Source organism: Rhamphochromis longiceps, linkage group LG16 (assembly GCF_057381845.1).
Source record: "Rhamphochromis longiceps isolate RC_006_pf linkage group LG16, R_longiceps_female_GT1.1, whole genome shotgun sequence".
Lineage (NCBI taxonomy): Eukaryota > Metazoa > Chordata > Actinopteri > Cichliformes > Cichlidae > Rhamphochromis > Rhamphochromis longiceps.
This window is the reverse complement of record NC_140572.1, coordinates 4,113,933-4,130,349: the sequence shown is the minus strand read 5'-3', so window position 1 is coordinate 4,130,349 and position 16,417 is coordinate 4,113,933. Positions and strand designations below refer to the sequence as shown.

At 46.2% G+C, this 16,417-nt stretch overlaps 2 protein-coding genes across 3 annotated transcripts in view; both read left to right on the top strand.

Annotated features, from left to right (window-relative positions):
- LOC146650417 (phospholipase D1-like) overlaps positions 1-16,417 on the top strand; it is a 179,322-nt gene that overhangs the window by 137,328 nt on the left and 25,577 nt on the right. The gene's annotated exons all lie outside the window — the stretch shown is intronic.
- Positions 2,366-4,455, top strand: LOC146650418 (phospholipase D1-like). 2 transcript variants are annotated; one of them, XM_085385508.1, is made up of 4 exons: positions 2,366-2,602; positions 2,893-3,141; positions 3,552-3,645; positions 3,988-4,455. In XM_085385508.1, exons 1-3 carry the CDS (start codon positions 2,381-2,383, stop codon positions 3,603-3,605), a joined length of 525 nt encoding a protein of 174 aa, XP_085241634.1. In that variant the 5' UTR covers positions 2,366-2,380; the 3' UTR covers positions 3,606-3,645; positions 3,988-4,455. The 2 variants fall into 2 exon arrangements, with proteins under 2 accessions (XP_085241634.1, XP_085241633.1); XM_085385507.1 differs by having other exon boundaries at positions 3,984-4,455.

Here is a 16,417-nt window from a genome sequence, read left to right as displayed (position 1 = left end):
CTTATCCCAGCTAACCCAAAGTGAAATAAAGTTTTGCTGGTCTTAAAAAAGCATTACAATAATGGGCATTACCAATGCAAACTGAATGATACAGAAGATGAAAGAAGAGACTTTGATCAGTTAATAAAGCTCATGATCTGGATTCATTGTGGCTGCTACACAGATACTTCTGGGTCACCTCTCTCAGTTAGGAACCTTCCTCACCAAACTGACTGTTGGACCACACCCCTGGTTTCATGAGAAATTGTTTCAGCCATGATTTCTCTTCCTGTATTTCAGAGTAAAGACTGAAGTGACAAATGGAAGCATGTTTAAAAAACACAATGTGAGAGAGACGTTGAGGTCCTTAGAAGTTACCCTGGGTTTTTCTGTCACCCTGCTAGATGTTACACACCTTGTTATTGGACTGATTTCTACTGCTGGACTACTCCTGCGGAGAGTAACAATACTCTTACTAATTAGCTCCCTTTCACACCTTTGGGGATATTTATTTTTGTGTTTGCAGCGCTGTGAGCCAGAACAGCGAGAGAAAAATCTGCAACAGCGACGAGCCGAATGCTTACGTGAATCGCAGCAGCTGCACATGTGCTACGCTGAATTAGAGGATATCTTTGCTCTGGATTTCTATTTCTACTTTTTCATTTCTATATGATTCTTCTTGCATCTAAACAAAGATGATTCAATTTGCTAAATGTTGATGGCTCTTCGTGCTCAGGTGTAAATGAGACGTAATATTTGCTCTTGGTTTGGTTCTCCTGTACAGAACCTTGCAGTACAACAGAAACCTAAAAACATTATTTGTAGTTGTTATTCTTAGTTGTTCTGCTGCCTAAATACCACAGGGTCTGATTATGAAGTTATTGAGCTGCACATACTTTACGACCTGCTTAAGTTCGAGGTCACAGCGTCTGTGGAGCAGCTGGAACATAATGAAGTCTACAAGGTTAAAGTTTTCTCTTCAGTTATTGTTCTTTCTGCTGCTTGGTTTGATGGATCTGAGAGCTTTTGTTTTTATTATTGTTATTATAATTATCATTAAGATTTTACTCTCTAGAAGCTTTAAAATAGTGTTTGTGTTTGAAAAAATTGATTTAAGAATTGAACAGAAACATCTGTCCTTCTGAAAATCGCCCAAAGGCACGGAGACAAAGTCAAAGGATGCAACCTGTAACTTTCTCTTCCTTCATGTCAGGACCATCATCCATGATTTATATAAAATGCATATAGCAACAGTAGCACTTTAGTTTGGACTTTATGATTTCTGTAACTGGAAAATATTATTTTGTTTAAAGACAGAAGTGACCGCATAGTTGCAACATCAAAGGGAAATATTAATTAATTAGCATCAAGTATATTTGTTGCTTAAGCGTTTGCACTATAACTTAAGTAGGATTATAACTTTTAAGGAAGGAAAGATTTCAGATATTTAGTTCACTGTTTCAGTTATTTTATATGAAATTAAAACATTTACGTTGGTCAAACATGATGCTCTAAATCAAATAAAAGTTTGAAAATAAATGATGTATTTTTAAATGCTGCAACAAATGTTCACAAAAAGTAACTATAATTAAAACCAGTTAAACAAAATAAAATGTTTGAATCATGCTTAACCAAATGCCAGGCTGGAGAGCTGAACCTAAAGTATACGTAGAAAGATTTCAACATCTGAGCAGTTTTTAATGTTTTTATCACATATAAATGTCACAGCAGTGGGTCCTGGCCCAATGCTTTGTGTTTTTGGTTTTCTTTGACTCTTGTTTTTCTTGGTTTTTGTTCTTCTTATTTATCAGGCTCTCAGTAATCTTAGTTCTCCCTCCCTCAGTGTTCATTTCAGCCTGTGTTTAGTTTCTGTTCCCGTGTCCCACGTTTCATCGTTTCATGTCGAGTCAGCCCTGTCTCTCTGTTTCCTGTGTCTCCCCAGTCAGCCCCGCCTCCCTCGGGCACTCATGTGTGATACAGAGTAATAAACCTGACTACATTTGCTACACTCTCTTTATTACCTGTTACTTTAAAATTCATACACTAATTATGTCTGCCCATCTCTCTAATGTGAAGGTCAAAGGTCAACATCCCAGTGACATAAGAATAATCCCAAAGGGGCAAAGGCAGCGGTTAATTTAGCACATTTAGCATTAAGGGTACAGCAAGGATATACTTTTACTTATTGTGGCAGGGGTGTGGTCTCTGGCCTGCTGCAGTGGAGGCTGGTGGCGGGACGTTGGACGGCACAGGTGAGGGTGATGGAGCTCATGACTCTCCCCTTTATAGTGACGGAGGAGACTGGCGTGGGGGAAGCGTGTAGTGGAGGAAGCCGAGGAGAGAGCTGGTTTCTGGCTACAAAGACGGCGTCAAACCAGAAAAGATTGCTCGTGGTCAAATAATGTGTCAATCAGCTGTGAATCAAACTGTGTGTGGCTCAGTTCATGTCACAGTGTTGTTTAGTATATCTTCACTTGTCTCACTCTCCTTCTGTTCTGTCCATCAGGACGATCCTCAGCGCTTACACAGATCCTCCATCGATGTTTTGGATCCAATCAGTGATCAGTTCTACGAGGAGGCCTGGATGTTCACCAGCACTCGCTACACCTCCATCTACCAGAAGGTGAGTGTACTCCTTTGTACTCAGATTAACATTTTACTTCTTAAAATACATTTTCATATATGAGCTTTCTATTATTTCATGGGCCATTTAATCAATATTAAAATTACAAGCATATCAACAAAGGTGAAGCTGGTTTTTTCCACTTGCTGTCACACAGTCATGGAGGAATACAATAAATACATAATCAGTCATAGATCCTGAACAATGACATTAAAAGAAAGTCTGTGGCTCTAAAAACTAAACAGTATAAAGACATGCTCCAAGCTGCTGTTTCTCTCCTACTCCTCTAGGTTTTCCACTGTCGGCCATCCAGCGATGCTGGAGGGCTACCTGGCCAATGCTGGCCTACACAAAGAGGTCCCGGCTCGGAGGAGCTGAAGAAGATCCTTGCCTTCCTCGTCAGTTTCCTCTTCAGTTCCTATCCCAACAAAACCTTCTTGCACCTATTAGCTCCAAAGAGGCTATGGTGCCCGTGGAGGTCTGGACCTGAGGCCTGTGCTCATCACGTGGATAGAAAACACTCTGACACCATTCTGGAGGTCTGATGGGACTCTGACCAAAACACAGATGAAATAAAACTTGTGGCTGGACTTTTTCACCTCATAGATTAATGCTCATGATTGCATGTTAGCAAGACAGCATCTCCCCAAGGTGAAACTCTCAGGAGACATTTACTCTTAAACTGTAATCTGGTTGAGACTACTTGAGGAGATCTTAGTAGCGAGTATGTGGATTTAGTCTCTTCACCAACAGCAGACAGACCCATGCCAAGAAAGCAGACATGTTCTCAAAGAAAGCCGAGAGCAGAGATTGGAAAAAGCTAAAAAGAAAAAGCTGCAGCTTCAGACGACTATCTGCCTGTAAGGCTGAAAAAGTCCAGTTACGCTCTATTTTGGAAAAGCTCCCAGTTTTGGTAACCTGGACTTTTATTTCCCCTCTTCTGCTACAGATGTTGACTGTGACCTCAGAGGCCAACTGGACCACACAGCTGCAGCAGGAGTGAGGGAGAGGAGTCTTCATCCAGCTTCAAAGAAAACATCCAGGTAAAGTGACGTGGATCAGCGGATAAAGCCGTCTCCACTTTCAAAGGAGATCCTGTGAGAGAGAGACTCTCTGAGCCATTTTAGCCTCAAATTATAGGACTTTATAGTACAGCAACACTTTTAAAGGACAAAAATAAGATAAACTGTGACTGTAATACAAACAAAGTATTGCATGTGTTTTTAAAAGTGTTCCTCCGATGGGCAGGATATCACTATTAGACTGTCCCACCAGCCAACTTCAACAAGAGAGCACAGCAGCATTCAGTGATCAGCACAGATGTTCCTCTAACACTCAGCATCTGATCCCTGTTGGTCTGTGTGCTTCTGCTTTTGCTCAGTTAGAAACCCTGCAGCAACCCGACCCAAAACTGTGTCTTCTTGTTGGCCTCAACGTTGAAGTGTCAAACGTCCAACATCTGGAAAGGAAACCACGCCAGTGTACTGTGATGTTTCACCAACATGTGGCAGACGCTGGTCCTGCCTTTCATGCTGACATCAGCAGAGAGCCCCGCCTACCTCAAAGCCTCCCCTGTCATGTATTGATCAGGATGATTATGAAGATGAGCGAGTGCAAATAAGACTGTAAAAGTCCACGAGCAGAATGTTTGGATGCTTTCTAATGATTCATGAATATCATGAGAGTGTTTGTGTGTTTTGTCTTTTCTTTGCTGACGTTTGTTACTAACAAAGACAATTTACGCTCTGTGTGTGTTTTCATCCTTACCAGCCGCACTCTAACTGCAATGAAGGAAACAAACTGTAGAAATGGTCGACTCAGTGACTTCATAAAATATTGAAGTGGTTCAGGTAGAGCCTGATTGTCTCTCTTGTTTGTTTTTGGCCCACTTTGCACTAGAAAGAGGAAACCAGCAGCTGAACAACAGCAGCACGTTTAAGTTTGATAAGCTGTTGTTAGAATTTATTTAATATTACTTTCTACACCAGGATCTTTTTCTACGTAGCTGACGGCTGGTAACTGTGCAGGGGCGGATCTAGCAAAGTTTAGCCAGGGGGGCCGATAGGGCATGAACAGGGAAAAGGGGGCACAAAGACAGACTTTTCTTTCTTATTCTCATTTAAAATGTCGAGCTTTTAATAAATAATTATCTGATTCTTACACCCAAAGTTTTCATCTGATGTAAAATGTATAGAAATCCATTACTGTATATAGTAACTATTAAGTCTAATATACCCTAGTAAGCTATAGTACTTTTTCCTTTGGGAAGATACCATCTGTGCAGTTCTGTTGAAGAGCGATGTTGTTTATTCTTGAAAAATAATTTTATTTCTGTGCATTTTTTCACACTGCATCAAATTAAAGTTGATTACGTCGATTCAGCATCATGAGGTGGAGCATGAGGGATGGTTCCTTTTTTTTTTTTTTGCTGGGAGTTTGCAACCCTATTAGTTAGGTTGCTTAATATTTCTGCTAAGTACTCTTTAAAATACCAGAAGAGGGAGGATGGAGCAGGTTTAAGTTTATTAGATTGATCAGTGTTGCTGAACTATGAAATATTTGGGGTGCAGTGTATTTTTTTTTTTTTTGCATACAGGTCTAACAGAATAGCTTTAGTGTTGTTGTTTATTTAAACTTGAGTATGAACTTTTACAAAATGCAGCAACATATTAAAAAAAACTGTTTTATTGATTAAAAAACACTATATCGGATTCATGTCGGTATCGGCCGATATCCAAATTTATCGGTATCGGACATAAAAAAGTGGTATTGTGCCATCTCTGGTCACTATTGGCGACTCCAATAGGGTTACCTGTCAACTGTGGTGTATGTATGTATGGTGAAAGTCCCTCTTTTTGCTCCTCCCCTCACCTGTGGATGGGCGGTGCTGTTACCGTGGTGACAGCTTGGATGTGTTTCAGTCCTGCCTGGTTATCACTGCAGGAATCTTTCACATTTATTACAGGTAATAACTCTGATTTTTCTGTGTATTATGAACCAAATGTATCCTGATACACACAGAGATGGATGAGCAGAGGTCACATGATGAAAGAACAAACATGGAGTCTTTGATTTATTTAGATATTTATTGATGAATGCAAACAAACCTGACACTGAACCATCGTCCAGCAGAACAAACCTGATCACATGACCTGCTGACCCAAACAGTGCAAAGCTCCATGGCAACAACAACAAACAGCCTCACATATGTTAACAGAGGCTGTTAGAAGCACAGAGTCTTTACAGTCTTTCTCCTGTTTGGACACAGATCTCTGCACATCTTCATCACAGTTACTCACAGACGTGCAGAGTGTGTGGATATCAAAGCTAAGTTTCCACCATGTTTGTAGTCTGTACTGGGACTCATGGAGCATCTCTCTATGAGCACTCAGTGCTTTAAATAGTGAGTCCCAGTTTAACCAGCAGCCTTCACACCACACATCACACAGACATGGAAACTTCAAACCTCAGACTGAAGACACCATCAGAAATAAACAGATTGTGATGAAGATGAAGAACTGGACCAGTTTGCTGTGGTTTCTTCTGTTCCTGTCAGAAATAAGAGTCTGGCAGCACTTTGCTCTCCTTCCACATGTTTAAGGAGGAAGTGAAGAAGAGCGAGTGAGTCGTCTTCCTCTGTGGGCCCAACATCAGGCAGCAGCCACGTATTTTTAAAAACCCAGCACACTGCTTCAGAAACACTGAGTCCAGGTGACCAGAGTCATGTGATCAGTGAGGTCTTCACTTAGGACGTCACTGCTTCAGGACCTGATTCAGAGGTTTATAAGGACGTGGATCTCAGAGTGTCCTCAGAATCAACAGAATCAGCCCATACACACTTAAGATTATAACAAGCATTCAAAAGCATTTAAGATCATAGATTCAACTCAACAGTTTAAAGTGGTTATAACTGCACCTGTAGTAAAGGCTAATTGGGTACCAAAATGTTTAAACATCTGAATGCAATATCAATGCTGTAGATTATATTATTGATGCAATGGTAATGATGATGATTATTAACAGTAGCAACAAAATAATTTCCCTGATCTCCACATTATATAGGTTATAGTATGTTATATATAAACGTAGCTGAAGCAGTTTCATTTGTAGCTTCACGCTGCACTTCACATGTTTGTCCACCAGATGGCAGCACAGAGGCCTGTGTTGGAAAGCTTTGAGTAATGAAGCGTTTTCAATCCAAGCTTCAGAAAGCTTCATGTGGTCATCAAGGAAGCAACCAGGAAATATCTGCTGTGTGTAAAAACAGCAACACAAGAATCCAGGATGAAGACAAGAAACTCGAAGCTCACAAAACAGGTGGAGCTAATTTTGTGACGTGTTTCTGTAAAAACACCACAGAAGTGAATCATCAAAGTTTCCATGTGAGCTGATGATGCTGCTGCAGAGTTTCTGTGAACCTCCTGTGACCCCGCCTCCTCATACAGAGACATCTGATTGCTCTTCAAACTACATCACGTGGACACATGTGATTGTGTGTTGTAGTATTGATCCCAATGCTGGTATCAGTCCTGGATCAATAACACTGGATGGATGCGTTCAGCATGGAGCCCCTGAGCTGTGTTACAGACAAACATGGAAACTGACAGGTCTGTGTCATTCACAGTCTGTAACACTTCTAAACAACAGAGGCTGACCCAAGTGCCTCAGAGCCAGGCACGCTCACATCACAGCTCTCTAAATAATAATAATAATAATAATAATTGGGGGGGCTCAACCCGGGGTAGCGGTCACGTCCGGTTGGGGGCTCTGTTGGCTCTCAGGTGACTGTTTCCTCGCGGCTGCGTGCAGCGGGGCTAGGGGAGGGTCTGTGCTGACGGACGTGGGTTACTGACCTGGCAACCTGGCTACCCCTGGGTGGGTCCGGGATGGGCGTGAGGTTCTGGGGGCGCTCCGTCTCTGGGCTGGGGCCCGGGCCGGGCCTCGGGGGCTTGGGTCCTGGTTGGTGTGTTGCCGGGGTTGTGGGCGGGTGGGTGCATGGGGGCCCGGCCCTGGAGCAGGGTGCCGCCGGTGCGTCGAGCCGCCTGGGGGGCTCTTCAACTGGTGGGGGGGATGGTCACATCTTGCAGGAGCTTTCTTCTCTTCAGGAACTCTCTGCAGGAGGGGGAGATACAGGAGAGGTGGAGGAAGATCTCAGCCTGGGCGTTTACCGTCTTATGTAGTCTGGAAGATGTGTGGATGGTGGGGTGGGTGCAGTTTTCTCTGTGGTGGGGTTGGGTGGACTGTCCAGGGCTCTGTGGAGCCGGGGGGCGCTACTGCACTGGACCCCGGTCTGATGGGCCTGGGCCCCCCTTCCCTGGCGGGTCGCGGAGGGTGGGAGTGCCTACTGGGGTCAGCGGGGGAGCTGGCCCCAGGGAGGGGTTACCTGCCCCTCCCTTCCTTCCCTCCCCATCTCCAGCTGCCTCCCTCTTCCCGCTCCTCCACAACCACCCACACATGCAGGGCCTTGGAGTGGGGGTATGTCACCAGGGTGCAGAGGAGGCTACCCCCCCCCCCCCCCCCCCCCCCCCGTCCCCTTCTGGCTGCCTCTGCCTCAATTTTATCCCACAACTTAGACATTCACATTATTCACACTCTCATTACACATACATATAGGATCTTGGGGGTGGGCACAATCACGGAGTCCGAATTACCATCAGGGTGTATACCTCACCCCTGACGTCGTTGCCCACCTCTCAATTTTAAATACACTAAGTCATTGAGGGCTAGCAGGAGGGACTATGCGCTTACCTGCTGCTCCTTGGCAGGTAGCTCCATGCCCTCCTGGGTTTTAATTGCACCTTAGAACACATATGCATCAACACTACAATGAGCGGGTGGAGGGAGGTTTGGAGTCTTCTCCCACCCCCATTCTCTGCGGCCTGCTGGAGCGGGAGGGCTAGTAGGAGGAGTTGGCCGTCCGACTGCGGTCTGGGGTGTGGGGCCTCCCTGCTGCTGCGGAGTCGGGGTGGTCTGCCTCTCCCCACCGCAGGGAAAAGGGTAACACCACCTGGGTCTGGGTGCAATTCCCCCCTCCAGGGGCAAGGGTACCTAGACCCGGTTTGTAGAGTACGCTTGGGGAGTGTGATTGTGTGTACAGCGTCTCTTTATGTCTGTCTCCACGTTGGTTGAGTGTGGAGTGAGTGCATATGAGAGCATGAGGGTGGGAATGGATGTTTGTGTCTGTGTGTGCCTGTATGTCTGTGTCTATATGTCAGGTTGGGTATCAGACGCCACCTCTCTGGGGACACCTCAGGCCCTCCAAGGTTTGGAGGCCTATCTCCACCCACCACCACTTCCCCTGCCGGTGGCGGACTCCCTCAGGTGTCGGTGTGTTGGTGGTTCTTTGTGTCTGGGGGTGGGCGTCCGGGTACACACCGGCTCACTCCTTGGCGGCCGCTTGTCGGGGCCTGGGGCCTGGGGCTCGCTCGGGCCCCTTTGGAGGTGGGGTGCCCCCGGCCTCTCGGCCTGGGGCTCGGTCACTCAGGCACAGCTGGGGGCCGGCGGAGCTCACGGGCGCGTCACTGCAACTCCCCCTGACTTCTGCTCCGCGGCTGCTGGGCGAGCCCTCATCTGGGACTCTCCTCAGCTCTTACTGGAACAGTGGCGCGGCTGCCCCTCTGTTGGTCTTCCATGGTCTCTTGTGTTCTGGGGGCCTCTGGATGTCTGAAGTTTTGATCTCCTCCATACCCGCTTCACACCCTGGAGGACGGGGCTGTGGCCCCCCCACACTCCCTAGCAGATCATTACATGGAGAAACCTTTGGAATGCAAGCATGCTGATCCACACAGGTATGCACACATGGGTATTCACAGACGCGGACTAAAGCTTTCTTGGCTGCTGCCTCAAAGCACACTGTGCGCTGTCTATCTTGCGTGCTGCACAATATCGTTTATTATTTAGTAAATATTGATATCTATGACTAGCTAGTTTATTGTGATGGTGCTTTGTTTTCTCTATTATTATGTTGCTCTTTGTTGTTTGCTGTCTCCTCTGTTTGTTTTTTTTGTTTGTTTGTTTTTTTTTTCTCCATACAGGTGACCCAGGAGTTCTTTTTTTTTTTCTCTCTCTTCCCCCCCCTTCTCACCGTCTCTTCTCCCCTTTGGTTTTCTTTCTTTCTCTCCCCCTCTTTCTCTCATTCATTCCCCCTGTCCTATTTATTAAAAAAAAAAAAAAAAATGACAAAGGATGAACTGAAGCTCTGCCATCACGTAATGTCGCATACTGCTGTTTCTGATGTCATTTAGAAAAAAAAAAAAATAAATAATAATAATAATAATAAGAAGAAGAAGAAGAATTCCGCACACCCCACTTTTCAACTATTTAGTTGTAAAAAATGTTTGGAATCATGTATGATTTTCCTTCCACTTCTCACGTGTTCACCACTTTGTATTGGTCTTTCACGTGGAATTCCAATCAAATTGATTCATGTTTGTGGTTGTAATGTGACAAAATGTGGAAAGGTTCAAAGGGATCGAATATTTTGCAAGCCACTGTATATGATACTAATATAATACATATACATATATAATCCATACTAATGATGAAGGAACTGAGCTCACAGTCCATTGTTCATTCAGTGAACTACTCAGTTTATTTTGGGCCTCAGAAATGCTCACTCTGTTTGTACATCACTGTCAGCAATAGACTCATTCTGCTGTGTGGACAGGAACACATGTGACATGGTTTCCTGTTTATTTTTGATGCAGCGTTTTATCAAATTAGAGCTGCATGAAAAACAAAAACAGCTTCTAAAAGTTTGACATCAAAGCAAATCTAATGTCTTTCACCAAATTCCAGCAGAATCTTCACCAGGACCCTTTGTGATAGTTTTCATGTTTCATACAAACTAAACACCTCATATGCATTTTATTATTATTCAGGACACCATTACAGACGACACTACATTCAGTGCTGTTTCATTGTTTAATGTTTTATATTAAAAAAAATATTATAATATTAATAATATATAATAATATTTGAGCCAGCCTGCCTCGATGTGCATCCCTGAACCTGTGCAAATGTCTTTTTTTATTATTTAATTTTATTCTCAAAAGATTTTATATTTCCTGGGGGTGGAATTCCCCTAGGTGGCACTGTCATTTTATTAATTTAATAACCCAGCTGACCACTTTTGCTCACATACTTGGCGTTGGTCAACAGGATGCACATTTGAGATTGAGGGTTGGTCTTGTAAATTAATTGTTTTATTTTGGCAGAGAGCATAGTTCACCTGTTTTGAAGACCTTTTTAAAGTGATTGATTGTAGACAAGACAGCAGCATTTAGGTTTAGGAGGAATATTAACATGATTTTAGCATTTTGCGACCCTAATTTTCCCTTGCTTTTGGTTGCTCTAGCACAAGAGGAACTGCAGCAACTTACGGACTTGGTGGCACAGTTAAGAGCAGATAATGAGCGGATGCTTCGGGATGGCAGCACTGGTCTGGTTTCTGGTGGAGTGGCTTCAACCTCCTCGGTAACTGCTGGGTGTTTGCCAGGTGTTCGTATTCAGGCCACTGTTCTAGAGCGGTTGGTGGTGGTGCCTAGGGACCGTAAATGCCCCATGTTTAATGGAAAGACATGCATCAATATAGCCAAATGGGTTGAAGAGAGTTCAAGCATGCATGCGTGCCCAGCATCTGTCCGTTACTAGAAGAAGAGAAACAAGAAAACACCCACTAATATTCCCTAAAATGTAGTGTTTTGTTTGTTTTATTCAATTCCAAATATTGTGTAACAAGACAAAACTGCAAACATGAACGCAATTTTTTTTCTCACTGTTAACTATCTGAAGCCTTTCAGTTTCAGTTTTATTTGTCATATGCAAGTTAGCACAGGGTCAACATTGCAATGAAATATATTTGACGAGCAGAAGACAGTCACTCAGCAGTACAGTACAGTACAAAATAAACAGCTCTTTCTGGTACGCCCTTTCTCGCCAGACACGTGGCAGCACTTTTGCTACAATTTTGTTTGTATTTAACAAAATAAAAATGCAAGCATAAGAGTACACATTAGTTTTTGAATGCAAGTGAAAAATGGTTTTTTTTCCAAATAAATCTCCCACTGAACTAACACAGCCAATCCCTAAACACGTTTGCACTCTCTTGTCTGAACCGTGGTAAGGAGACCTGTGGCTAATACTTATGGGTTCCGTGTCGGGCTTGTAGCCGGGAACTAGCTTAACTTTGCTAGCGAGAGACAGAGAGAGAGGCGTTGAAAGGCTGCTCCAGCAGAACTATATTGTTTCGGAGGAAAACACGTACACAGTGTACAGTCGAGTCTTTACAGCTTACTTACAACTGGGCTCGTCGAGCACTCTTTTTGGTTGCAGTCGTCATTATTATATTCACATGCTTCCATCTCCCGTTTCTGCTCGGTAGCACCTTGTACATTTCGACTTTTCTCCCTCCCTCAAGCTCACAAGCACACACAGCGGGAGGGGCAGTCTCACACAGTCTCCCTGCAGCACGGACTACACCGCCCATGAGGCTACAGTCTTAAAGGGCCATGCCTGTAACACTTTTTTTTTTTTTTTTTTAAGTGACATCAGAAACAGCAGCATGTGACATCACGTGATGGCGGAGCTTCAGTTCATCCTTTGTCTTTTTTTTTTTTTTTTTTTTTTTTTTTAATAGGACAGGGGGAGAGAAAGAAAGAAAACCAAAGGGGAGAAGAGACGGTGAGAAGGGGGGAAGAGAGAAAAAAAACCAAACAACAACAAAAAAAAAAAGAACTCCTGGGTCACCTGTATGGAGAAAAAAAAACAAACAAACAGAGGAGACAGCAAACAACAAAGAGCAACATAATAATAGAAAAAAAAAGCACCATCACAATAAACTAGCTAGTCATAGATATCAATAGTTACTAAATAATAGACGATATTGTTCAGCACGCAAGATAGACGGCGCACAGTGTGCTTTGAGGCAGCAGCCAAGAAGGCTTTAGTCCGCGTCTGTGAATACCCATGTGTACACCTGTGTGCATACCTGTGTGGATCAGCATGCTTGCATTCCAAAGGTTTCTCCATGTAATGATCTGTTAGGGAGTGTGGGGAGCCACAGCCCTGTCCTTTATGGTATCAAGCGGGTATGGAGGAGATCAAAACTCCAGACATCCAGAGGCCCCCAGAACACAAGAGCCCAAGGAAGACCCACAGAGGGGCAGCTGCGCCACTGTCCCAGTAAGAGCTAAGGAGAGTCCCAGATGAGGGCTCATTCAGCAGCCGCGGAGCAGAAGCCAGGGGGAGTTGCAGTGATGCGCCCGTGGGCTCCGCCGGCAGCCAGCTGTGCCTGAGTGACCGAGCCCCAGGCCGAGAGGCCGGGGGCACCCCACCTCCGAAATGGCCCGAGCGAGCCCCAATAAGCGGCCGCCAAGGAGTGAGCCGGTGTGTACCCGGACGCCCACCCCCAGATACAAAGAACCACCAACGCACCGACACCTGAGGGAGTCCGCCACCGGCAGGGGAAGTGGTGGTGGGTGGAGATAGGCCTCCAAACCTTAGAAGGCCCGAGATGTCCCCAGAGAGGTGGCGTCTGATACCCAACCTGACATATAGATACAAACATACAGGCACACACAGACACAAACATCCATTCCCACCCTCATGCTCTCATGTGCACTTCACACTCAACCGACGTGGAGACAAATATAAAGAGACGCTGTATACGCGATCACACTCCCCAAGCGTACTCTACAAACCGGGTCTAGGTACCCCTGCCCCTGGAGGGGGGAACTGCACCCAGACCCAGGTGGTGTTACCCTTTTCCCTGCGGTGGGGAGAGGCAGACCGCCCCGACTCCGCAGCAGCAGGGAGGCCCCACATCCCAGACCGCAGCCGGACGGCCAACTCCTCCTAGCCCCCCCGCTTCAGCAGGCCGCAGAGAACGGGGGTGAGAGAAGACTCCAAACCTCCCTCCACCCGCTCATAGTAGTGTTGACGCATGTGTGTTCTAAGGTGCAATTAAAACCCAGGAGGGCATGGAGCTACCTGCCAGAGAGCAGCAGGTAAGCGCATAGTCCCTCCTGTTAGCCCTCAATGTCTACATGTATTTAAAATTGAGAGGTGGGCAACGATGCCAGGGGTGAGGTGTACACCCTGATGGTAACTTGGACTCCGTGTATTGTGCCCACCCCCAAGATCCTATATGTATGTGTAATGAGGGTGTGAGTAATGTGAATGTCTAAATGTCTAAACACGCACATTACCAACTCCAGAAGACGATCAAAGCAGCCAAACGTGAGTACAGGGACAGGGTGGAGCAACAGTTTGACAACCCTCGGAGTATGTGGCAGGGACTAAACACGATCGCAGACTTTAGAGGGAAAACCAGCACACCGCAGACCACGGCCTCTCTGTGTGAGGATCTAAACGTATTCTACGCTAGATTCGACACAGCGAACACCATGAGACCGGACAGTGTGCGCACTGCGGATGACGTCAATGCGCACACTGTGTCTGAGGAGGATGTGCGGAGGTGCTTCAGGAAGGTGAACGCGCGCAAAGCTACTGGTCCGGACGGGATTCCCGGCCGCGTCCTCAAGTCATGCGCGGCTCAGCTGGCTGGAGTGTTCACACACATCTTCAACCTTTCCCTCTCTCTGTCTGTAGTCCCAGCCTGCTTCAAAATGGCCACCATCGTCCCTGTACCCAAATCCTCCACCATCTCCTCATTGAACGACTGGCGACCTGTAGCCCTGACCCCCATCGTGAGCAAATGCTTCGAGAAGCTGGTCAGAGACTTCATCTTCTCTGCACTACCCGACTCACTGGACCCTCTACAGTTCGCATACCGCCACAACAGGTCCACTGATGATGCCATAGCCCTGACACTACACACTGCCCTGTCACACCTGGAGAAGAGAGACACGTATGTGAGAATGCTGTTTGTAGATTACAGCTCAGCATTCAATACCATCGTTCCCTCGAAGCTGGACAGGAAACTGCAGGATCTAGGACTGAGCAGCTCCCTCTGCAGCTGGATCCTTAGCTTCCTGTCTGACAGACGCCAAGTGGTCAGACTGGGCAGCATCACCTCATCCCCCATCACACTGAACACTGGTGCTCCACAGGGGTGTGTACTGAGCCCTCTCCTGTACTCACTCTACACCTACGACTGCACAGCCACTAACAACTCCAACATCATTGTGAAGTTTGTGGACGACACTACAGTGGTGGGTCTTATCACCAACGGTGATGAGACGGCTTACAGGGAGGAGGTCAGCGCCCTGACCCACTGGTGTCAAGACAACCATCTCACACTCAACGTCGCAAAGACAAAGGAGTTGATAGTGGACTTGCGGAGGTGCAGAGAAGTACACACTCCCATCACCATCAACGGCGCTGCTGTGGAGAGAGTGAGCAGCTTCCGTTTCCTTGGAGTACATCTGGCCGAGGATCTTACGTGGTCAGTACACACAAACAAAACAGTGAAGAAGGCGCAGCAGCGCCTCTTCTTTCTCAGGAGATTGAAAAGATTCGGCATGAGCCCCCGCATCCTCAGGACCTTCTATCACTGTGCCATCACCACCTGGTATGGCAACAGCACCGCCTACAACTGCAAAGCTCTCCAGCGAGTAGTGCGGTGCTCTGAACGGATAATTGGAGGTGAGCTTCCCTTCCTCCAAGACATCTACAGGAAGCGGTGCCTGAGGAAAGCGGGGAGGATCATCAAGGACTCCAGTCACCCCAGCCATAAACTGTTCAGACTGCTTCCATCAGGAAGGAGGTTCTGCAGCATCCGGTCCCGTACCAGCAGACTGAGAGACAGCTTCTTCCATCAGGCCATCAGACTGCTGAACACTTCATAGACACCTCAGCTTCACTACTGGAACTTCAACACTATGCACTCCACACTGTATATAAATGCCACTTGTTTTGCACATATTCAACTCTGTATATTTTTATATATTTTATTTATTATTATTATTTTTTTTTTACTATTTAATTTGTAAAAATGTGTATACACACACACACACACACACACACACACACACACACACACACACACGTAGGATAATATTTAGTATACACATCCAGAAATGCATACACTATTATATATTGTACATATATTTATTAGTTTCAGATTAGCCATTCTTGTATTTGCTCGTTTGTGTTGTTGTGTCTGCACATCTCTGTTGCTTGTGGGGCTCGCACACAAGAATTTCACTCGCATGTACTGTGCCAGTGTGCCTGCACATGTGATGTGACAATAAAAGTGATTTGCTTTGATTTGATTTGATTTGATAAGTTGTGGGATAAAATTGAGGCAGAGGCAGCCAGAAGGGGACGGGGGGGGGGGGGGGGGGGGGGGGTAGCCTCCTCTGCATCCTGGTGACATACCCCTACTCCAAGGCCCTGCATGTGTGGGTGGTTGTGGTGGAGCGGGAGGAGGGAGGCAGCTGGAGATGGGGAGGGAAGGAAGGGAGGGGCAGTGACCCCTCCCTGGGGCCAGCTCCCCCGCTGACCCCAGTAGGCACTCCCACACTCCGCGACCCGCCAGGGAAAAGGGGGCCCAGGCCCATCCAGACCGGGGCCCAGCGCAGCAGCGCCCCCCGGCCCCACAGAGCCCGGGACAGTCCACCCAACCTCACCACAGAGAAAACTGCACCCACCCCACCATCCACCTGTAACACTCTGCCGCAAGTTTGAGATCCCTGATCTAGGGGGAGAAGCAAGAGAGGAGATCAAGTTTCGCTCTAATTCAGAGCAAATGGACCCTGCTCAGGTGTTGACTATTTTGAAGGAACTGTATGGTAATGCGCAGTCACATGTCACCCTGCAGCAGGCTTTTTTTTCCAAGGAGACAGCAGGAGG